This window comes from Pelobates fuscus, chromosome 7 (genome assembly GCF_036172605.1).
Source record: "Pelobates fuscus isolate aPelFus1 chromosome 7, aPelFus1.pri, whole genome shotgun sequence".
Taxonomy (NCBI): domain Eukaryota; kingdom Metazoa; phylum Chordata; class Amphibia; order Anura; family Pelobatidae; genus Pelobates; species Pelobates fuscus.
Window position 1 is genome coordinate 173,837,301 of NC_086323.1, and position 24,080 is coordinate 173,861,380.

The following is a 24,080-nucleotide window of genomic DNA, read 5'->3' on the forward strand; positions in this document are numbered from 1 at the left end:
CAAAATATGTAAAGAAGAGGCACGTGGTGGTCTAGTGTTCACAAGTCACATGTACATTTATTGTCAAGCAGATTTAGATACAGAGTGGACCACCAGACATGCATATAATGAACTTTACTGTCTAAATGGAATAATGGTCCTGGTTATACTCTATATAAACAAACTCCAGATTTGGCAACCCAAGCGTAATAACAAATTGCAATTTGTCTAAATCTTAAAATGACTGTTTTGGAAAATTACATGAATAAGGTACTGACATTTTTATAGAAAGGATCCCTTGTGTGCTTCACCTGCCAATGGAAAAGTACTGAATTGAGGGACGAGTTACTCCGGAGACCAAGCTTTTAGTGCACAAGACTTTTAGAGGGCTGTGTTTTTTTACCAATTAAGTTGCAGTTCACATTGCTGTTACTAATGAGCTTTGGTTAATTCTCCATATCAGCTTGTTTCCCTTTGAATTTTACAGCAGACCTGTTGCTTTGGAGATCTGAAAATAAACTAAACTATAAATAATTTACAAGTTTTAGGCACGCATGGTAGGCACCTATAGTTTATAAAACTGGCACTGGAAGTATAAACCAACTTTATCGTTTCTTTTAAGTACACTCCACTTGTCTGAAATCTATCAAATTTTCAACAGTTTATTAAGAGATAATAGGATGGAAAGGTTTCTAGTCAGGTCTGTCTAGCTACCATTCATAATACAGGCTAGTGGCAAACATAGTGGGGACTGGCATGGCTAGGAGACAAGCTAGGGTAGATAATAGAAGGTTAACAAGCTAAGCTACTGCCATGCAAAATGCTGCTCGCTATAGGTACACAACTGTTTTACATGAGAGTCTGCATGTCGTCTGTATACGTTTCTGACATAAAAGATCTCCACTGGGGCTATGCTATTGCTAGTACTCTGCGTTACTTAAAGCTAGTCATGGAGGGACATGTGGAAATGAGTGGGTTCTGACCTCGTGGTAAGAAAAGAAAAAAAAAAAAAAAATATATATATATATATATATATATATATATAAAATAATAATGTAGGGTAGATTGCAGTATGCATGCACATTAAATTCTAGGTCACTTCTTTAGCATCTTGGGTACATATGTGTGTTGCTGTGGATAAACATGCTAGAGTCTCAGCCCTGCGGTCAGCCAACTCCGGTCATGGGTACGTTACTGTGCCGATACAGGTATGTGTAGGCCTGGATATCTGGCGGTACACGAGAGAGGACTCCGGATCAGGTTGGTAGTGCCGGGGTTGAGGGAGCCAAGTGCTCCACATTCAGGGTGATCAGTGCAGCTAACCTCCGCTTCAGCTTCTTCTGCCTCTGAGACTCCCCAACTATACCCCAACTCGCAAGATTCAATTTAACAAAGGACAACACAGAGGAGAGGTACATCTACCGGACCTTAGAATGGCCGGACTCGACGTATATGAGAGGAGAGTCAGGAACGATCCGAGGTCAAGGGCACAGAGAGACAGTGTAAACTAGGACTAGCCGGGGTCTGGTACACAGTAAACAGCAAGCCGGCAAACAGAACAGATAAGGATAAAGAGATAACGTAGTCAGAAACAAAGCCAAGGTCAATACGAAGGAACACAACTGAACACAACAAGCGCTAAAGGGAACTGAAACAGAAACCACGATAGGGCAGGGAGTAAAGGGAGAGGTAAGTTTAAATAGCTTCTAAACTTATGTGATTGGCTCCTGTCATATCCACACCCCCAAAAGGTAAGTGTATGGGGAGTGTGGCATGACAGGGGCCAATGGGAGCCTTTTGGCAATTTAGGCTCCCACTGTCTTTTTAAGAGCGCACCCGAGACTCGCGGCGCGCTCTTAGATTCAGGCGGGACACGTGACCGCTTCTTGCGGTCACTGCCCGCCTTCCTATTGAAGCAGTCGGATGAGCCGCGCGCGGCTCGTGCAGCAGCAGGACCGCGCGCGGCTCGAAGAGAGGACCGCGGCCGGCCCCTGGATAAGGTAAGTAACGCTACAATCGGGGAGACTGCACATGTGAGTGAAGTGGCGAGGTCTGCAGGACTGGTGTGAGGTGTCTGAGGTGCAGCTTCAGCCAGAATTCCTCAAAGAGGCTATCCAGATGTGTCAAAGTTACAGACCACATTCCCTGTTTAGATGGAGAGCATGAGGCATCTGCAATGTTGAATGTGCTGGTCGTAGTGGCACCACAGGACATGGCAGGTAGGCTGCTGCTGGTGCTGGATTTCTGACACTTGGTCACCAAAGCGGGAAGAGAAGGTGCCAGGATATTCCCCACCGGCAGGGGGAAGGGGGGTTTGCAAGGAGAGACTGCGTGAGTAGTCGGCAGCATCATGCTGAGAGAACGGCCGTCTCCCTATCGGAATGAAGGCCTTTTGTAGGCCGCAAGTCTGCTCCTCAGTGAAGCCGTCGATCTCGGTCCAGATCTCAGGTAGTGGTACCACTGGGTTCCTTCTGTCTCTTGGTTAGTTCAGTAATGTGGAGTGCAGGCTGGAATCGAGTAATTAATGCTTTTTCAGAGCCTCTTCTGATGTGCGACTGATTGGCCCGGCGGTCAGCCCTTTTTTGACTGGACACTGAAATGCCTCCCTTTTTGTCACTCTAGGGAAGCTTTCTTCCACTTTACTACAAAGGCTAGGCTAGAGCGTGTCTGCTTTCCACATTCTCGAATGACCTCATTGAGAAGCACTAGAACACTGCGATTGCACAATTTTGTGGCTGCAGCACAATGAGAGCCTCAATAATGAAACCTCTGATTGGTCAGTTCCACAGACCGAGAGTGTAGGGCTTGCAGAGGCTGCAGACATCAGGTCTGCAGGCTTTGCAAGCTGTTGTTTTATATATCCCCAAAGAAAACAATGAAAATAATGCAAATGTTTATGTCCCCTAGAGAGAAGTAAGACTTGCCTTTCAAAGCACGTTGATTGGTTGGCTTTCATCGTTGTCTACATCATTGTTTAGTAGACATGGAATGGGAAGCTTAAAGGGACACTATAGTCACCAGAACAACTACAGCTTATTGCATTTGTTCTGGTAAGTAGACTCAGTCCCTTCAGGCTTTTTGCTGTAAACATTGTCTTTTCAGAGAAAATGCAGTGTTTACATTAAAGCCTAGTGATAACTCCACTGGCCACTTCTCAGATGGCTGCTAGAGGTGCTTCCTGTGACAGTGCTGCACAATGTGACTGACATTCAGTGTCTCCAGCCTCTGCAGACACTGAACTTTCCTCATAGAGATGCATTAATTAAATTAATATCTATGAGGAGATGCTGATTGGCCAGGGCTGTGTGTTTGTCTTGTGCTGGCTCTGCCCCTGATCTGCCTCCTTGACAGTCAATCCTATGGGGAAGCATTGTGATCGGCTCAGACCACTACTTCTGATGATGTCAAAGGATAGATGCAGTTCAGAGGTAGACATGTGCAGAGCCAGCAGCTGCAGACAGGAATACAAGTAATAATTTACTAGTGCGTGGGGGGGGAGGAAGGGGGTTAACACTATAGGATCAGGAATACATGTTTGTGTTCTTGACCCCATAGTGTTCCTTTAAGACTTGCCTTATACTAATATTGGGGTCATATTAACCCTCACAAGCCTTTTTTTTCCAGAGTTAGTCTTTTAAAAAGGTAGCTCTATGTTCACATTTATTGTCCATTTTATTGCGAACAGCTGTCCCTTTTTGCTGAAGATTCTGGCTGGCATTAAATCTAGTCAGAATAATAAAACAAAAAGGACCAAGAATAGTCTACATTTATTGTTGTTAGAAGCAAGGAGTCTGCTTGCTTGAACGTTTTAGTGATGAGTTCAAAGTAACCATGTTTTGAATAATGCCTGACTTAATGAATTATGATTCTTATGTAGGAAACTTTAATAGACACATTAAAACATCAGCACTACAATGAACACGTACAAAAAAAAGGAAGAAAGTAGAAATGAAAACTTAAAATCTCCAATTTGCATGTTAGCAGACATCATAAGAGGAGAGTTAGCAGTCTGCAAATCCTGCACTCCTGGATACAGGCAATACCTAGCCAAATGAGGGTTGAATCATTCTTCAAGAAGGGACTGGTATCCACCAGTGTGTTACATGGAAGTTGGATGTCACCTAAGTAAGGGGTAGAATATTGGCTCATCCTGGGTTAGCCAGTAGCTGTTAGAATGGTCTGAGCAAAGTGATAGCCGACGTGCTTATGACATTGCTGTTAATCTATCACCAACCTTTTGTATGTATGTTTTCATAGTGGTAATTTTTATGGTTCATAGGTAAAAGTGGTAAAAGTGGTTCATAGGTGTAACCCTGTAGCCCTGAAGGGAATTTGGAGACTGTCAGACCTGCAGCTGTATTTGAGGTGTTCAGCTTTACAGACCAGTTTACATCAATGGTCCATAACATAGTAGCATCTTCGGTTATCTCCCCATTTAGAGTACCGTAGATAATGAGGACCACTTTTATTGTACTTGTGGTTCTTGAGGTATAGCAGGATCCAACTAGGAATACTGCTTGAACTTTGGCTTTCAGCATTGTGGGAGTTTAGGCATTGTGAAGATCAGGGCCAGAGAGTTGAGACACCATCTAAAGTGGAGAATAATATGTTACATAAATATAAATAAATATATAAATATGTCATAAATACACATTATTTTGCATTCATGGCGTCCGTTTAACAGAGTAAAGCTTCTGTGTCAAGGTGAAGAAAGCACACACTGCTCTGATACCCAGTTTGGAGCCATCAATATAGAGATAGTCTGAGGGGTGAACAAGGGCTTATTTTGTATAATGGACACTTCAGAGAAAATAGAATTTGTGATGCACAGTAGTAGTAATACCAGTAGATAGGTGAGAAACGGCCTTCTGATCCCTGGCAAGTTTCTGAAGCCAATGATTTGATTCAGGCTCATGATTTGAATCAGTTTACTGTTCAAAGCAGGGACTTTGTAGAAATGTCCAAAGGGCTCAAAAGAAAGGGCCGCTGATGGAGAGATGAAAAATGTCTATTGCATTCCAAGTAACTGGTCTGAGGGCCACCGTCACATTAAGCGGGAAGCATTGACCATACAGGCATGTTTTATAGAAAGCTATGAAGTATGTACAAATGATGATGATGATGATAATAATAATAATATGTTGTCGCACAAAATCACAGGCAATAAATCCTCACTTTGTGATGTCAAACAGCAGCTATGTTCTTGTACACTGGATGCATGTGGACAAACCTTACAAGTTTTGTGGTATCTGTACAGGTTCTCTCATCATTTGTTTTGTTTTTTTGTTTTTTTTGTTTTTTTTTATGAGAGGGTCTGTACTGCAGTTGTGCACATGTGCAGCTGTGGAAAGATTAGTTAATTGGAAGATGCCAATTAAGTTTTGTGTTCTAGTGTCTTACCAAGTAGTTGTATTCATATAATTTCATAAATTACACAGGTTTAACTACTTACATCAGGGAAGGGGGGGGGGGGGGGGAGGAGTATCAGACCCCAGTAGTGGTTATTTTGTTTGTAGTGCTTCCTTAAATACAGTTTTGAAGCATGACGATAATGAAAAGGTCTGCAAAAGAAAGTTTAAATAATGAAGAGTTTTTATACTGACTTGGTGATAGCTTTAAACTAGTCCAACTGGAAAACGTTTTGGTTTTTTTTTTCTTTGCCCAGGCTTGTTGTGATATAGCACAATTATTTCCATTATTGTTTTATTTTTAAAGCAACAATGATCCCCAACACTGCACAAAGGGCAAACAAAACACAATATGTTTTTGGTGGCAAAACAAGTTTAGACAGGAACCAAAAATGGCATGGATCCTACAGTCTGAAAACCCCAGAACTTACAGCACAGCTAAGCATACTCTGAGCAACACCGACTGATCCCCCTCTTAATCCCCCTCGTGTGCTCTAAACAGGCCGCTTAGACCTTCTGTATCTCCAAGATCTCCCTCTGGGGTTAAAGAACAAAGTGACAGCATTTTGTAGGATCCAGTCTGCTCCAGATCAGGATGTTTGTATAAACTTCAGCCTTCAGATCAAATCTTCAGTAAATATCATTTATTTGACTAATGTTGCTGCCGCAGTCTGTAATTCCAGCCCTGAACTTTAAAGAAAGGCTTCTGTGGAAGAATAACAGATAAACATCAGCTTTGTCTGGAGTGTAATTGCATGCCGACATTATTTTCCTAATTGCAACACGGATCACGTTACCCCATAACAAAGAAGGAGATGCAGAATCCAAAATTGCTCCACAAAAATTACTTTTCCCAGGAATGCACTTATGGAGCCGTGAATTAATAAATACGAAATTAAGAAAACACAAAAAAAGACATTAAGAGCTTATTACTATATGCATGCTTTCAGCCTGAGTTGTACTTTATTAATCATGTATGGAGCTGTTAGTACATTTCATATCTACAGATATAAATTCACAAAGTAGAACTATTTTAACTCGTGTTAATTACAAATGATATTTCTTGCAAGTGATATGTTCTGTGCACACAAGTCCTTCTTCACTATTTTCCATCTAGCTTTGATTTTATTATTATTGGCATTTATAGTGCACCAACTTACTCCACATAGCTTTATAATATTCTAACAAAGAAAATGCAAGAATAAATTAAACTATTAAAATTTTTAAGGAATAATAAGGCGATGAGGACCCCACTTGAAAGAGCTTAAATTCAAGAAGAGGTGAGGTATAAAAACTTAATAGGAAGGGCGGCATGTAGGATAGTAACCAAGTGACAAAGTGGAAAGTAGTGCTGAGAGTAAAATGGAATGTGAACCCACTTATTAAAGGAACACAATAAGGGCAGATACTAAAGTATCCCTTTGTCAGGATACTAGTTGATCCAGCACGCAGAATTGTGTCACACCTAGGACTAAAGGTAACGTCTTACCGGGCCTTAGAATGGCTGGACTTAACATACCAGAGAATAGTCAGGATATTTGCCGAGGTCAGGGACACAGAAGGAGACACAACGATGAGGGAAAAGCCGAAAGTCAAGGATACCAGAATACAGGGTAGAATACAAAGTCAAAACGAAGCCAAAGTCAAAAACCAGAAATAAACGGTCAGGAACACTCTCTCAGATAACCTACTAAGGGAAACCATGACAGGGCAATGAGAAAAAGGGAAAATTAGTTTAAATAAGCCACCTTCAGATCCGATTGGCTGTACCCAGCCTTTGACCCCAGAACGTGCGTGCGTGTCCTTTGCATGACGTCACACGCACGTTGACATCGTCAATAACATGGGTGGACATGCGGTTACAAATTGGAATGGATCCCCAGCGGCCAGCGGCCTTCAACATGCCGCAGGAGTCAGATACACCGGTACAGGGCTCCTGAGTGGCACCTCCGTTAATGCCAGAAAGGCATTTGTCATCACAAACACCACGAGGTGAGGATGAACATGTGACACCCGGAACCTATAGTGTTAAAAACACTATATAGCCCCCCTTGTCCCCTAAATATAGTACAATATTTCCTTTATTCCATTATGCTGGTGCTGGCTCTGCCCTGATCTACCCTCTTGGCTGACATCATCAGAAGTGATGATCACAGCCAATCACAATGCTTTCCCACAGAAAAGCATTAGATTAGTTGAGATTGTCTCTATGAGAAAAGTTCAGTGTCTCCATGTACAGCACTGACTGCCCCAGAAAGCACCTTTAGTAACCATCTGAGGATTGGCTACTGGAGGTATCCCTAGGCTGTAATTTATTTATTTATTTTTATTGCCATTTATATGGCGCCAACAGATTCCGTAGCGCTTTACAATATTATGTAATGTAACACTGCCTTTTCTCGGAAAAGATAGTGTTTACTGCAAAAAGCATGAAGGGACTGACTATACTCACCAGAACAATGACATTAAGCTGTAAGTTGTTCTGGTGACTCTCGTGTCCCTTTAAGGTTTGTGACTAAGAGAGAGATTTGAGGAACGACAGTTACTCTGGTATGCCATAGGCTATTGTGAAGATATTCATTTTAAGATTTTGGTTAATGGTTAAGGCAACTATTACGCCAAAATTAGTTCAGTACTTTTCAAGTTTTCCCATTTTGTCTGAAACTACTCCATATTACTTTTTCTGATATTAAGTAGGATGTTTTTATTATTATGCCATTTTGCTACCTTTACTCATTATCCCTTTTTAATGCTTTCATATAACTAGGTTTGAAAGTTAAGATGTCTATTGTTAGCATTTCTAGGTCTTCTCAGATTTAATTGTCACTCGTTTCTGAAAAAGGGGAAAGAAATACAATTCACACAAAACAGAAAGTAACCTTCCTGTTTAAGATCTGATTTTCCAAAATTTCAAGGGCTTACTATTTTATTCATTCAGAAGTACAGTTCAGGAAGGTAATCATACTTGCTAGCGAAGTAAGACAAACATCCGTCTTGCCTTCTGGTATGTCCTATTAGAAGTGGGGTTTCTTGTGACTGCCTGGAAAGCTTTGGGAGCAGGACCCTTGCCAGCTGGGTTTCAATGTAATGTCTTAAGTGCTCTTGAACACATTACCAATGTATTGCTGCCTTCCTCAAATCATTGATATGAATGAGAATAGTATATTACTCTAAACTTTACGCCAGATGAATTTTGTCACATTTAACTAATAGATGTAGGTAGCAACATCTGCATAAGCTGTGTATTCCGAAATAGTCATCTTGTACAGGAGTGAGTGTAATACATCTTATTTTTTTAAAGATACACTCCAAATACCACTATCCATGACAGTTACAATTGGGCTTGCGCCAGGGCGCTCCTGGCACCATAGCCACTGCAGCGGTCCTTTAGCAGACCTGATCATTGATATCAATGAAAGTAATATAGCTTTTCAATTAAGCTGTGATTAGTGTGGCCGCTTCCACTGATATCAGTAAACGTTTATATCATTAACCAAGTCATATATTTTTGTTTTGCACTCATATTGGTCATTTGTAGCATACACCTCCACTATTGGACGTACTTCCATGTTGACACATTCCGTGTGTCTAAATGATTTGTTTTAATGGGAGCGAGCAGTCTAGCTGAAAGTAAAGGTTATGCCAGTGAAGGCTCGTCCATAGGGGCACTTGGGGCAGAGCCCCACCAAGTTTTTATGTGGTGGGAAATTTTATTTGCAGTAGTTAAGAAATACTAAGATTTTTCTGGAGGGGGAGGTGGAAAGCTAAAAATATATGGGGGGAAATGTGAGTGTCTCTTTAATTCTGTAATAGATTTCTGTTCTGCAGGTAGCTGTTTGGAGAAGCCCATAGAGGGCCCTATATGGGCAACTCAATAGAGGGCCATCCTTGCCCATAGAGGGCCATCCTTAACCATGTATAGTCAGCCCGGCGTGCATTCAACCCTGTCTAACCTTTATGGGCAGGTCTGCCCCCTTTCCCCACTCCCAATCGCATCCCGATTCACAGGACACCGATGCTAGTAGGTATGCTGTAGTGTGGCCTGAGGAAACAGAGGTCAACTAACCGACTGTTGTCTACCTCTCGTGTGTCTTAACAATTTCATATTGTTCAGAGACTTTATTCTCATCCAACCAAGTGAAGCAGACATGTTGACAATGACGAGATGTAACCAAATTGTGTAGTGTACTTCACTTGTGTCCTCCAGTTAGCCTGATGCAGTGGCAACTTGAGCTGCTCTATTGCAAGTTGTTTTGTTTACGCTCCTCTGCCTGTTGCACTGCCTAGGCCTGGAGCAACAGCTCCAGTAGCCCCTATGTTAATCTGGCTCTGGTCTCTAGTGGTACAGAAACATGAAAGCTTTGCACCATTAACATAGGCTGCTTCCCTTGGCAAACTGCTCAGTGACTTGGCACCTAGAATAAATTCAACTGTATTTTCCACTTTACTCACAAATAGTAAAATAATATTGTGTTGTAGAATCATAGACTTGCCATTTCCAGTTGTTTTTTGGCAAGGTTTTACTTTGTTACAGGATAAGAGGTTCCTTCCTTTTATAAATAGGAACACAAACATTGTATAGTACCTAAGTTTCTTTGTGGAATTGACATTGGGACTGTGCTGACAATGTGTCCAGAACTATTTAGCCATTTCTAGTGGTGAAATATGTTATATTGTTCAAGGTGTGATTGTGCTGGGTTCTTTATCTGATTACTAAACAGAAATATGGAGTGCAGGCTTTACAAAGTATAGTGTAGTATTAATACATTTTATTAGAAAAATTTACTACGATTCGGCTTTTGTAGTTGTAGATTTTTCTATGCCTCAGAGCCCCCAATATCTTTAATAACATTGATTAATACTACGCTATAGCTTGTGAAGGCTGCTCTCCATATTTCTGTTTGTATTGTGCAGCATAAAGGCGGTTCTACAGTAAATCAGGGTTCCCGGTAATTACTTATGAGTGCAACACGACCTCTACATTTTGAAATGTTGTCTCTATTGTACTACAGAACTGTATATATCTGTTTTAATTCCTAAGCCAGTGATGGCGAACCTATGGCACGCGTGCCACAGGTGGCACGCCGGGCCCTTTTTGTGGGCACGCGGCCATAGGTTCGCCATTAATGCAGAGTAGGCACCTGCCTGCCCAAAACGGCAGGCGCCTACTCTGCTTCCGGTTCGGGAGGCAGGGGAGGGATCTTTGAAGCAGCTCCCCTGTCCTCCCGCGAGCAAGCTGTGTGGAGCGTTGCCGCGTGTTACCATGGTAACGCTACACACAGCATTGCGCAGGAGGACAGGGGAGCTACTTCAAAGATCCCTCCCCTGCCTCCCGAACCGGAAGCAGTACTTGCCACCACCGGACCACCAGGGATGACTGTGTCCCCCCCTCCTTCATTCATTAAAGGTAAGAAGGGGGGGGGGAAGATAATGATTTAATATACTTTTTTTTTTTGTTTGTTTTTAAATGTTTACCCCCATCCCCACACACACAGCAGCAGTACCCCTACCCACTCCCCCACACAGCAACAGTACCCCTACCGCCCCCCCCCCACACACACACACAGCACCCATACCCCCCTGCAGTACCACTACCCCCCCACCCACAGCACCCCTACCCCCCCAGCGGTACCCCTACCCCCCCACCCACAGCACCCCTACCCCCCCAGCAGTACCCCTACCCCCAGCAGTACCCCTATCCCCCCAGCAGTACCCCTATCCCCCCATACACAGCACCCTACCCCCCAGCAGTACCCCTACCCCCCCACACGCAGCACCCCTACCCCCAGCAGTACCCATACCCCACACACACAGCACCCCTACCCCCCAGCAGTACCCCTACCCCCCACACACAGCACCCCTACCCCCCAGCAGTACCTCTACCCCCCACACACAGCACCCCTACCCCCCACACAGTACCCCTACCCCCACACACACAGTGCCCCTACCCCCCAGCAGTACCCCTAACCCCCACACACACAGTACCCCTACCCCCCCACACACAGTACCCCTACCCCCCACACACACAGTACCCCTACCCCCCCACACACACAGTACCCCTACCCCCCAGCAGTACCCCTACCCCCAGCAGTACCCCTATCCCCCCATACACAGCACCCTACCCCCCAGCAGTACCCCTACCCCCCACACACACAGCACCCCTACCCCCCAGCAGTACCCCTACCCCCCCACACAGCACCCCTACCCCCAGCAGTACCCCTACCCCCCCACACACAGCACCCCTACCCGCCAGCAGTACCCCTACCCCCCACACACACAGCACCCCTACCCCCCACACACACAGCACCCCTACCCCCCACACACACAGCACCCCTACCCCCCAGCAGTACCCATACCCCCACACATACAGTACCCCTACCCCACATACACACAGCACCCCTACCCCCAGCAGTACCCATACCCCACACACACACAGCACCCCTACCCCCCACACACACAGCACCCCTACCCCCCAGCAGTACCCCTACCCCCACACACTGCACCCCTACCCCCCACACAGTACCCCTACCCCCCAGCAGTACCCCTAACCCCCACACACACAGTACCCCTACCCCCACACACAGTACCCCTACCCCCCACACACACAGTACCCCTACCCCCCAGCAGTCCCCCTACCCCCCCACACACAGTACCCCTACCCCCCACACACAGTACCCCTACCCCCCACACACAGTACCCCTACCCCCACACACAGTACCCCTACCCCCCCACACAGTAACCCTACCCTTCCCACACACAGTACCCCTAGCCCCCACACACAGTACCCCTACCCCCCCACACACAGTACCCCTACCCCCCACACCGCACCCCTCCCCTACAACAGGCACCCCTCCCCTACACCTTGCACCCCTCCCCTACACCCCTACCCCCACACACATCACCTCTACCCCCCACACATCACCTCTACCCCCCACACATCACCTCTACCCCCACACATCACCTCTACCCCCCACACATCACCTCTACCCCCCACACATCACCTCTACCCCCCTCACATCACCTCTACCCCCCCCCCCCCCCACACAGCACCTCTACCCCCCCACACAGCACCTCTACCCCCCAACACAGCACCTCTACCCCCCACACAGCACCTCTACCCCCCCACACAGCACCTCTACCCCCCCCACACAGCACCCCTACCCCCCACACAGCACCCCTGCCCCCCACACAGCACCCCTACCCCCCACACAGCACCCCTACCCCCCACACAGCACCCCTACCCCTCACACAGCACCCCTACCCCCACACACAGCACCCCTACCCCCCACACACAGCACCCTTACCCCCGCCGAGAGCACCCTTACCCCCGCCCAGCACCCTTACCCCCGCCCAGCACCCTTACCACCCCTCATACACACACACACACACCACCCCTCACACCACCCCTCACACACACAGTACCCTTCACACACACACAGCACCCCTCACACAGCACCCCTCTCACACACACAGCACCCCTCTCACACACAGCACCCCACACAGCACCCCCCACACACACACAGCACCCCTGACACACACCCCTCACACACACAGCACCCCTCACACACACCCCTCACACACCCACACACACAGCAACCCTCACACACAGCACCTCACACAAACACATACACTACACCCCTCAATGCAGTATGTGTGTGTATTCAGCAGTCTGTGTGTGTGCATGTATTCAGCAGTGTGTGTGTGTACTCAGCAGACTGTCTGTATGTGTATTCAGCAGACTGTCTGTATGTGTATTCATCAGTCTCTATATTCAGCAGTCTTGTGTGTGTGTGTGTGTGTGTGTATGTATTCAGCAGTCTGTGTGTGTATGTATTGCATTTGTTGGAGATACTAATAAATATAAGCTTAATTTTATCTATTTATATCATTATTTAAAATTTGTATCACTGAACTCTCTGTTGTTGTGTTCTTTTAAAACAAAAGTTGTTAATTAGTTCGGACAACAGTACGAGTTGTTTTTTTCTAAACTTAAACCTCAATATTCAGGTTTAATTGCCGTGTTGGCACTTTAAGGAAAAAAAATTGGCATGTATTGCGGTTTGGGCACTCGAGCTCAAAAAGGTTCGCCATCACTGTCCTAAGCTCTAAACCCACAAGTGATCCGTAGCATTAACTTTATTTCCAAGCCCAGTTAGCAATATATATCAACAGGAAAATAATTTGATTGGTGCAGATCATATCTGTTGTATCTGTTTAGAAGACGCTTAGGTAAAAAAAAATTTCAGTTCTTCCCTTATTTTTGGGTGGGCTTATCATTATCAGAATTAAGTCAATGCCACTCTTTGGCTCTGCAGAATTTCGTTACCAGAAACAAAACTTGGGAAAGTCACTCAGGCAGAGAGAAAAGCAGGGGGTAAGGGGACTGTTTTACAATGCAAATTCTGAGTTGCCAAAATTAGATATTGAAGATCTGGATTAAAAAAAAAAAAAAATAGGTAGTGAGAGAACAGTTTATATTGATTGATTGTAATCCTTTTTATTTTGGTATTTTGTATTAAAGGGACACTATAGTAACCAGAACAACTATAGCTTAATGTGGTTGTTCTGGTGAGTACAATCATTGCCTTCAGTCATTTTAATGCAAACACTGCCTTTTCAGAGAAAAGGCCGTATTAACATTGCCCCTAGGGACACCTCCAAGTGGCCACTCCTCAGATGGCCACTGGAGGTGCTTCCTGGGGCAGTGCTGCACAGAAGGCATCACTGTCGTCCAGCGTCTCCACACACTGCATGGGGACGCTGAATTTTCCTCATAGAGATGCATTGATTCAATGCATCTCTATGAGGAGGTGCTGATTGGCCAAAACTGTGTTTGGCCCTGCCGCCTTGCCAATTGTAGCCAATCCAATGCTTTCCCTATGGGAAAGCATTGGATTGGCTAAACATCGACAATTCTGATGATGTCACCAAGGGGGCGTTGTCCGTTTCGGCTGACCCGCCTGGCGCTGGAAATAAGGTGAGTTTTTATTGCTTTTAAGTGTGGGGAAAGCCACCTAAAAGGTTAGTGTGGAACTATAGGGTCAGGAATACATGTTTGTGTTCCTGACCCTATAGTGTTCCTTTAATAAAAAAATTGGTATTTTTTTTTTAAGTTCAAAATTGGGGATTTTATCCAAAATTAAAAGAAAAAAGTCAGTGGGCAATTGACCACCCACTCAACCCTCCCACTATGACAGGAACACAGCTTTCCAACACATCCAGTCTGTAACATCAGTGACCATCCTACTGTTAAAAAATAATAATAATAATAATAATAATAATAATAATCTGTGCCCTAGTGGCAGCATTAGTCATTTAGTTGAAAAAAAATGCATTTTTCAAACCAAAGGGCAGAAGTAAGTCACCAATTGCCCACTCACTTTTTCAATTTTTTTTTTTTTTTTTTTTTAATCCCCTGGTTTAAAATTAAAATGATTTCTACTCCTGCTTCCACTATTTTTAAATTGCTTTCACCGTCGTGATTTCACCATGACTGGCTGAGTCTTGCTCTGCCTGCTATCTCTGCAGACAGCATTGGTAGAAGCTTATGATTGGACACATTTCCCCCCATACTGAAAGTTGGTCAGTGAGTTGGTCGTCAGTTGCCCATGCCACTACTTTTACCTTTGAAAAGAAAGTTACCGTCTTTCAATCAGGGAAAATAAAACAGCTTTTTCAAACTGCATCTAAGGAGTTAAGTAGCTTAATGTAGGCTTAATGTGTGTATACAGCCTGTCCCTGTGGGGGAGGGTAGGAGACACCTAAACAGTGAGTAGAACTCTATAGCGTTTGGAATACATGTTTGTATTCCTAATGCTGTAGTTTTCCTTTAAGGAGCACTGCACAGCATGAAAATAGGATTTTATTTCTCCAAACTAATAATATATACATATGTTTAACAACTGTATATTGATAAGTCTCACACTAGGATCAATGACAAAATGCCTGCCAATCTCCCACTTAAAGGAGCACTAAAGCATACATGTAGTCCTGCTTTAAGGTCCTTGTCCCTAGTTATATAGGTATGTGTTTGTTCATGTGCATTGTTCATAATAATATTAAAATAAAGGGTTTTACCCACCCTTTTCCAGCACCGATGGTACCTCTGCTCCTCTCATGATGTCACGGCCTCCTCCTGCGTTTTCCAATCCAATGCTTCTCATTAGTCAGTATTGGGGATCTGATGTGCACATGTAGCAAATGCCGCACACGCACCCTGGCTTTTCAGTAGGAAAGCATTAAATCAATGATTTCCTTTTAGGTCTCCCACGTCATGTGACCTTGTTTTACTTGGTCAGTGCTGCGCAAGTGCCTTCTTTTTTTTTCTTTTCTTTTTTTTTTACTTTTTTTTTTTTTGCAGTGCATATAATGAATGCAAACTGGCTCGAGGTACCCCAACGGCAATCCTCGAGCTGCTTAGCATTCGTAACAAGTAGAGTAATCACTAGGCAATGCACAATTTTATGGTATAAAAGTGATGAGCATCACTTCTGTCATGTCTTAGCCGGAGAGCATATGAATTAGGATCCCATACGATTTGTACGTATCGGGTACCCCTGGGTCTGCAATGTATGGGCTGTAAAGGAGACCCTTGGGGGACTATGTGGTACGGGTTGTTAGTTGTCGCTGCAGGCCATGTAGCACATTTAAGCTATATAGTTGGGTATCTGACTGGGTATTAGATAAGCAAGCGTCGCATATGAGGCTGACTATTAGTTCGGGTAATGCCAAGTCATATTATCTGTGTGTTAGGGACCCATAGGATCCGGCTAAGCACTCAGTGAGGGTTAAAGGCATGTTATGCTTAAGGTGCTTGGACATGTTAAGGGGCATATTAACTGTACATCAATTATAAAACAAATTAATTGAATATATCAAGTTATATGGAAAGGCATGAATGTTACACTGGGCATTCGACTAGTTAAGTCCTGCACTGTGCGGCTGGTAGCAGGAGCGGGGGGACCTCCAAACCTTCATCCGATGCCACTGTTGTGTTTCAAAAGGTAGTCCATTGTATTGCCCAGCATAGTGTTTCCCTTTGCCCTCAAGCTGGTCAGTGCCAAGTGTCGGTCCTCAGTCGAGTATGATGCAATCAGATGCGATGTGGTTAGGCTGGGGCTCTTCTGCGCGCTCGGACTGTGAGGGTAGGTGTCTGTGCAGATGTGGCGTATAGGGGAGCTCTTTCCTCTAGCGTGTACCGGGAGTAGAGCCCTGTTGCCGCTGTGTGAGGACTGGTGCTTGTAGGCCACGAGACTGGGAACCTTCGTGGTCCAGGGTCGACTCTTTCGGGGTGGTGCGGGGAGTCTTAGCAGGTCGCTTGGGTGTTCGCTTTCGCACCTCTGGGGCATGCCCCTTATTGCTCTCAACTCGGGAGGGCATTGGATGTGGGAGTTTGAAGCGTGGGTCCCCCCCAGTCACCCACCCGCCATCGGCTCTGACTCTCGTGGGTATGTTTTGGCAAGGCGCTTCAGGCTGTAAGCGTGCCTGTAACTTGGCCCAGAAGCGGTCAAAGTAATGGAATAATGGGGTCTCTTGCGTGGTCCCCGGTGTCCGCTGCACCAGGTTGTTGTCGTCGCTTGTCAGACACTGTCGTGTCAGAGTGATCCGCCATCTTGGGTGCACCCGTCTCCGCATTGCTTATGGAGGTCGTTGTATCTGTTGTTTGGTGCGGGTTTTTGGGGCATTCCGCCTGGTGGGGACCAGGATATCCCCTGGGGGGGAGGTACATGTTTTGCAATCGCGTGTTGCGTTTAGCATCTGGCGGGAAGGCGGCCATCCTTCCTCCGTGCCTCCACTAGGCCTCATTCTGCTGCCGCAGTTCCCGGTCAAGTCGGGTGTCGAGTATGGTGTTGGCATGTTCGTGGCTGCTTCCTCTTGCCAGTGGGCTAATTGTTGGGGGAATCGCAGCAGTTAATCTTGGGTTATCCGCAGAGTTTGGGCCCTCACTGCAGGGGCTCGTGTGAAGTGCGTCTAGTCAGTTTTCGCGAGTGCCTTCTTGACAGCCATTAGAGGTGGATTTAGCACAGCAGCAACTCCTTGACCCCTGCCAAACATAAGTGTATAATATTTTTTTTTCTTCCCCCTAAAAGCCCTAGTTACTGACTGAGGACTGATTAAGCAGGGGAATTTAGTCAATGTATAATTAATTTATAAATATAAAGCCAGGGAATCTTAGGGGAGGATGCATTTTTGATACAGAGTACTGTACTTCCTGTCACTAATACTTTTAATAACTCCTACTACACATGCTCACCGTCTTCTTTAAAGTGCTCAGTCTACATCTGATCCCTGGCTAGTTTAAAAGTAGTGAAGCTTCATACTGCAGGACTAGGGCTTTCACTCTGAGGACTGATCTGATTCTGATTATAATCTGTAATAATTATTAATTGTTAGCAATGTCAGTTACTTCTTAGCTCTATATTACCACTGCAGATTAATAATATTGCCAGGTGCAAAGACAATAAGGAGTCTCCTGTGTGAGGAGAGTTATTAGTAAGTCAGGAGTAGCTGAAATGGTTGGAGTCTATCAGTATCTTAATGCTTTAACTCTATGCACACTGTGTGTTGAGAAGTAAAGGAATAGTTGACATATTTCATGAAAGCAGCAATATTAAATAAAAAGTTAGTTATCATTGCATGAACACTACTGATGAGATCATGTCAGGGATATCTAAGAGAGGTCTAGGAAGAGGAAAGTTCAAGAATTTAACAGAGATATGTACTTGGTACCGTAAGGTATATGTACTGTGTGTTGATCTTCATATTCTATGATTCTGGCTATGTGGGGTAGTTATTAGTATCTCCGTATTGTGCCCAGCTCTGTGTGTTATTTCTCTGTATTTACTCAGCTCTATCTGTTGTATGGTTATCTCTGTAGTTAATCCAGCTCTGTGTATTGTATAAGTTACATTGTATTGTGTTCAGCTATGTGTATTATATATCTATCTATATTTTATCAGCTCTGTTTGTGATATGGTCATCTCTGTATTGTACTCAGCTCTATGTATTATATATATATAATCTCCAAAAGCAAAGCCAGCACTCGAGGACTTGTCAAGTAAAGTGTATTTTAATACAAAGATTAACCTCCCTGGCGGTATGATTATGTCAGGAATTTTGTACCAAAAGCGGTACCATTTTTTTGCATGGAAATTTGGTGTTATGTATTGTAGGCCAGTAATTACTTTCTTAAACCTGACCAAAAGTACTCTCAGATGTGATAAAGTTCGAAACATAAAATCATGAATTCTAATCTAATAAATAATATACCGGTTCCCATTTTCTGTTCCTGGAAAACTTGCTATGCAGAGTAGCTGATTGCTGCTCGTTGTAGCGATTTGTCTCCGTGACAATCTTTTCAATGACGTCATCTGTGAGAAATAATTTTAGGTATGCCAAAGGATCATTGTGCTCAACGTCTACCTTCATCCCAGGTGATCCAGTAAACGGAAATCTTGGCGGCGGTACCTCATCCATACCGCAATCAATAAGGCACCAAGTGCGCACATCACTGAGCTCGGGTGCAGAATCGTCGCTGTCGCCACTTCTCTGGTCACTGTCAGAGTCGGATGACGAATCTTGCCACGAATCGCTATCGCAGTCGCTCAATTCTGCGAGGGGCTCTGTGTCGCTGCCGCTGTCACTCATCTGATCCAAACCCGCTTTGAAGATGCTAAAGTGACGCTTTGATGCCATGGTAAAAAAAATATTTTATGGGCAGAAATTACAGCAAAAAGGGCAGGCAGGGCAGTGTAGGATGATCAAATTTCAAATCTGAGGTGATACTGTGACAAATCTGAGGTGATACAATGTAATCTGACAGGATTTCACTGTATCACCTAACTTTATGTGTGTGTGTCACTTTTATGCTTGAAACATTTGAATTACCCGCCCAGTTCCGCCCCCATGAGCCTCTGCGGCTCACAGAGACGGAACCAGGAAGTCAGATCATCCGCCGGGGCTCTCACCGGCAATCACAGCGCGGGGACATCGCTGGATTGCAAGGAGAAGGTAAGGAGACTCCGCTGCCAGCTCTGTTATCTACCCCGAGCGTGACTCGGGGTTACCGCTTCTGGCAGCGAAAATGAACCCCGAGTCACGCTCGGGAATACCGCTAGCCTGGTTAAAACGGCTTACAGTCTGGTCAACGTTTCAGTTCTTACATCATAACTTTCTTCAGGGCATAATAGCATAACCATACAAACACTGACTATATATAAGAAAAACTAACCTACCTTACTCTCATCACCTGTCTGCGAGCGTCCTCAATTCCTCTGTGCGCATGCGTAGCACCAAGTCCCACCCCCTTATGATGTAACGAGGTCCGTGAACCCATCCCCAAGGAAACATACACATAAGAATCTATTGAAACAAGGTTACCATGGTAATCTATAAACAAACGGCCATCAGAGCTGTTCCGTGATACAAATTTATGAAAAGAGCATACAGTGGACCATCGTGAGTAAGAAATATAAAATACACATTAAGATACAACCATGAAACCATAGTCATAGATTGAAATATCTGAAATTTGCTAATAAGCACTATATTTTTTTGATAAAAAGTGCACGTGTGTTACATTATAAGACATATGCCCATATTCTTAAAGTGCCCAATGTAATCTTAAAAGTGACTCAATGACATGCATGAAAGTGAATACGTGCAATCAAAGAATATTATAATATTACTGTAAAAATAAAGATTACTAAATGCTCAATATCTATCAATTAAATGTTTGTTCAAAGAGACTTAGATTTATGTTTACTATACTTTTGACTTGGTTCAAGGGGGAATGACGAGTAGCTAATCAAAAAAATTACACTGTGTTCACATATTGTAACGAAAACACAATGTATCTAATAATAGAAAAAACTGAAATCTAACATTGTTAAAAGCATGATCTGATATATACACATTATCTGGTGCAATCCTGTTCCTAGGAAAGATATATAGATATACATTGTAACATAGCTATATGATACAAAAGTGAATAAAAAAAATAAAAAAAAGTCCTGCGCTGTAACTTTTTTCTTTGGTTTTTACTGTATGTATTGGGGCTGATGTGTGTACCATGGTCATTGCTGCCGCCCAAGAATAGTGGGAGTTTGAGCACAGGACTTGTTTTCGTGTATTTGTATTCACTTTTGTATCACACAGCTATGTTACAATGCTGCCGCCCATCCTATGTGTTCCCTATTAAGGGTTAATAAGTATGTAGGGGTTTAGAAAATACCCCTGTCTGTCTCTTTAGCGATATCTGCCTGAAGCTCGAGGAAGAAAGGTGAATGGTTAGTGTAGGACCCACCTGAGAGGTTTGCTTGACGTGGCAGGTGGGCATCCCTCTAATGGAAATTGGAACAACTAAATAACCCTTAATTTGTTTAAATATGCATAGGGATTTGGGAAGAGCACATGTAAGTTTTTTTTCTTTAGCCCAGCAGTTCCCAAACTGTGTGCCGCGGCGCCCAGCACAAAGGGGAGCCGCAAGTTATTTTCCCGGTGCTATGATGATAGCACCGGAACTGTGCTCTCCCCTGCCGGCACTGCAGGACCGGAGGGGAGTTGCCTGGATTGTTTCTTTAAATAATCTTCCAGTGCCCCTCCCAAGATTAGGGGCCCAGTATATGCCGCAGCGTTGTACATATATACAACCTAGAAAATTGTTTTGACTTGGGGTGCCTTGGAAAAATATTGAAATATTAAGGGCGCCTTGAACCTAAAGAGTTTGGGAACCACTGCTTTAGCCCCTATACATAGCCCACATTCATAGGTATCATGCACAATGCCACAAACTACTCATGAATGTATTCTATACAATGTAACAGCCCACATAGGCACACATACAACACTACAAAGCAAATGCACAAACCCACAAATAACACAAGCAGAATACAGCAACATGCACACACAATTGCAAAAAATAGTACCGGCACGCCAATGAACTTCAAAATCTCCATTTGGCACAATACTACTAAAAGGTTGCCTACCCCTTCTCTAGTAACTCAATAGGAAAACTGAGCTATTAGATTATAGCCAATACTGATAGACTTGACACAGGTAAAAAGCACCACTGCCTTTTTGAGCTTAGAGCAAAATGGGTGTAAAATAGAAAATATATAATAAGCCCTGGGGCGTCCAGGAGTGTTTGAGAACATTCTCAAGCAGCGATTTTCCTGCTGAAAGAACTAGGTGGACTCATTGACGACTAATGATTTTAATTAGTGACGCATTAAGTCAGCGCTCTGCTTTGTTCCATTGTAACTGGGGTTTGGCTTGGCTCCCATTTTCCATGAATATGGATGAACAGCCCTTTCAAGAATTACTTCACAGCTGTGTATTTATAGCAAGTCCTGTAACAAGAGCTGTTGGAAGTTTTATCACACTTATATACTACTTTAAAAAAAAAATGATTTCTGTAATGCTGCTGTATTCTCTCCAGTTGACTGTATTTTATGTATTTATTTTATCATGAGATAATATAATTAGAACATGTTTTACTTATTGTATTATTTTCCATTTAAATTATGTGAATTTAGGTCCTACTGGGTTACATTCTTAACTTTTTTCCCCATTAAGTTGTCTAATAATAACAACATATAGAATGCACAAGACAACGTGATATATATATATATATATATATATATATATATTTATTTTAGATTTAATGTTTTTTTTTGTTTGTTACAAACACAGACACATGTGCACACACTCATTTTAATACACAAACATACATTTTGTCAGGGCAGCATTCCCAGAGATTTAGCATTGCCACCATGACAACTTCACCGAAATGAAGGTGTTATGGGGGCCTGAGGTTCTTAAACAGTTCACCGTTCATAATCCCAAAGGTTGCACTTCAGCCCCAGGTTGGGTGACGTCACTTTCTGCATTAGAAAAATTGCAGTGCAACTGACACCATGAAGTGTTAAGGTCCTAAGTCCTAGGGTCCAGGACATACATAGGACATGTAACAGCTTTTGCCCTGTTTTGTAATTCTCACCAATTTCGGGTGGACATGTTTGTTCATGTGTGGCATTAAAATTGACCCAATTAAAAAAAAAAAAAAAAACACAAACATGTCATAAAAAAGATATAACCCTGAAGCATGTATTGGAGGAACATTATTTTGAGTGATTAACAGCACATATAGACAGTTTATTCATTTAGGATGGCATAGGTATCCAGTTTAATTCTCTGGTCTTCTTTTTTTTTTTTTGTGGTTTAAGTTGGTCCTTGACCAGTTATTTTAGATTGTTGAAACTCTGGTCACTGTAAAGTATTTTCTTTATTTCCTCTCTCTAGATTTGGGACATGAGCGATGATGAAGTCATCTGAAAATGAATAAACGAAAACAGAAAAAGTTACCAAGATCCTCTGCCGCATCCTTTATAACAGGAAACACCAACCAGTCTAGATCCTCATTAACCTTCCAAAACCAAATATATATATTTTTATGACTACAAAATAATTGTTGCAATAACTTGTGTGTGTGTGCATGGTTTCATTTTCCAGATATCATACTGCTTTCTCAGTAATTCCATGGGGACTTATGACCATCATCTGAAGCTCATCATTACAAGCCTTATGGATGTATGAACTGTCCTTGTCATTTAGAGTTAGCTCGGCTCTAGAATAGGAAAGACATTTCATGCTGGCATGGGGTCTGTAAGAACTTAATTGTAATAATAGCATTCAGTGATTTTGGTGCTTGAGGGCATTTAAATCGTAAATTATATCTTTATGAGGATATGATTACTCTGCATAAAATGATTTCCTTATATGGAAATGAATGCTATGAATATATGAAATGAAAAGAAATCTTGTTATATTTTTAGATTTTGACATTAAACACCTGTTTACCTGGGCTGGGACCACACTAGCCTATAAATGAATATTAATGTTTAAATAAATATCTGTCTATCTAATATAATATATTCTATCATATCTATCTATCTCAGACATTTATTTATCTTGACCCAGAGAGATAAGCAGTGTTGCATCTCAGATATATATTGATGCTATAATCAAAATTATATGGCCTGAGATTGAAAAATGTTGATTGAAAAGTGGCACACGATAGTCTTTCTAAAGCATTCTAGTATGTAAGAATTGTTATTACAGACACATATCCCTGCAATAAGTTTTATTTCTATTACATAAATGACCTATGCATATTCCAGACACCAAAGGTATAAGAAGTCCGTCTTACTTTGTTTGTATAGTACATAGATGCTTGGTGTTTCCAAAAAGCTCTTGCACATGGACTATCCGGAAGTAATGAGACACCTAGTAGGATATATATACAGGGAACTGTGGAAAATTGACAGGTGAGTTTCAAATATAGCTAAGCTGGAAAAATAGCTCAAATTTAAGAAGTTTCTCAATTTGCTATTTAGTGAAAATTAAAGTAGAAACATGCAGTAATGATATCTCATTTACAAATAAATGAATATCTGGTCGTACTGACTTTCACTCCCTTATATTTATTTATGAATAAGAAATCACACACATCTTTATTGCTCATCAAGTCTTCTGCAAGTGTCCATAAAGCCCCTGGAACATGATCTATTCCATAGGAAGCACGGGGAGGGTTAGGAGTGGCTGAGATTTCTAAGCCATTTTCTGGTTCAGGAGGACTCCAGTCAAGAAGGATCAGATAGTGGGTATTTGCTGCTAAAGAGGAAAATTCATTGT

At 43.2% G+C, this 24,080-nt stretch overlaps 1 protein-coding gene across 1 annotated transcript in view; it reads left to right on the forward strand.

The window, feature by feature from the left end:
- Positions 1–23,533, forward strand: part of ATG7 (autophagy related 7) — a 260,635-nt gene extending 237,102 nt beyond the window's left edge. Inside the window, exon 19 of the mRNA XM_063426931.1 lies at positions 22,689–23,533. Coding sequence (XP_063283001.1) covers positions 22,689–22,721 — 33 coding nt within the window. The 3' untranslated portion in view covers positions 22,722–23,533. The remainder of the gene's footprint in view (positions 1–22,688) is intronic.
- Positions 23,534–24,080: the final 547 nt, after the last annotated feature.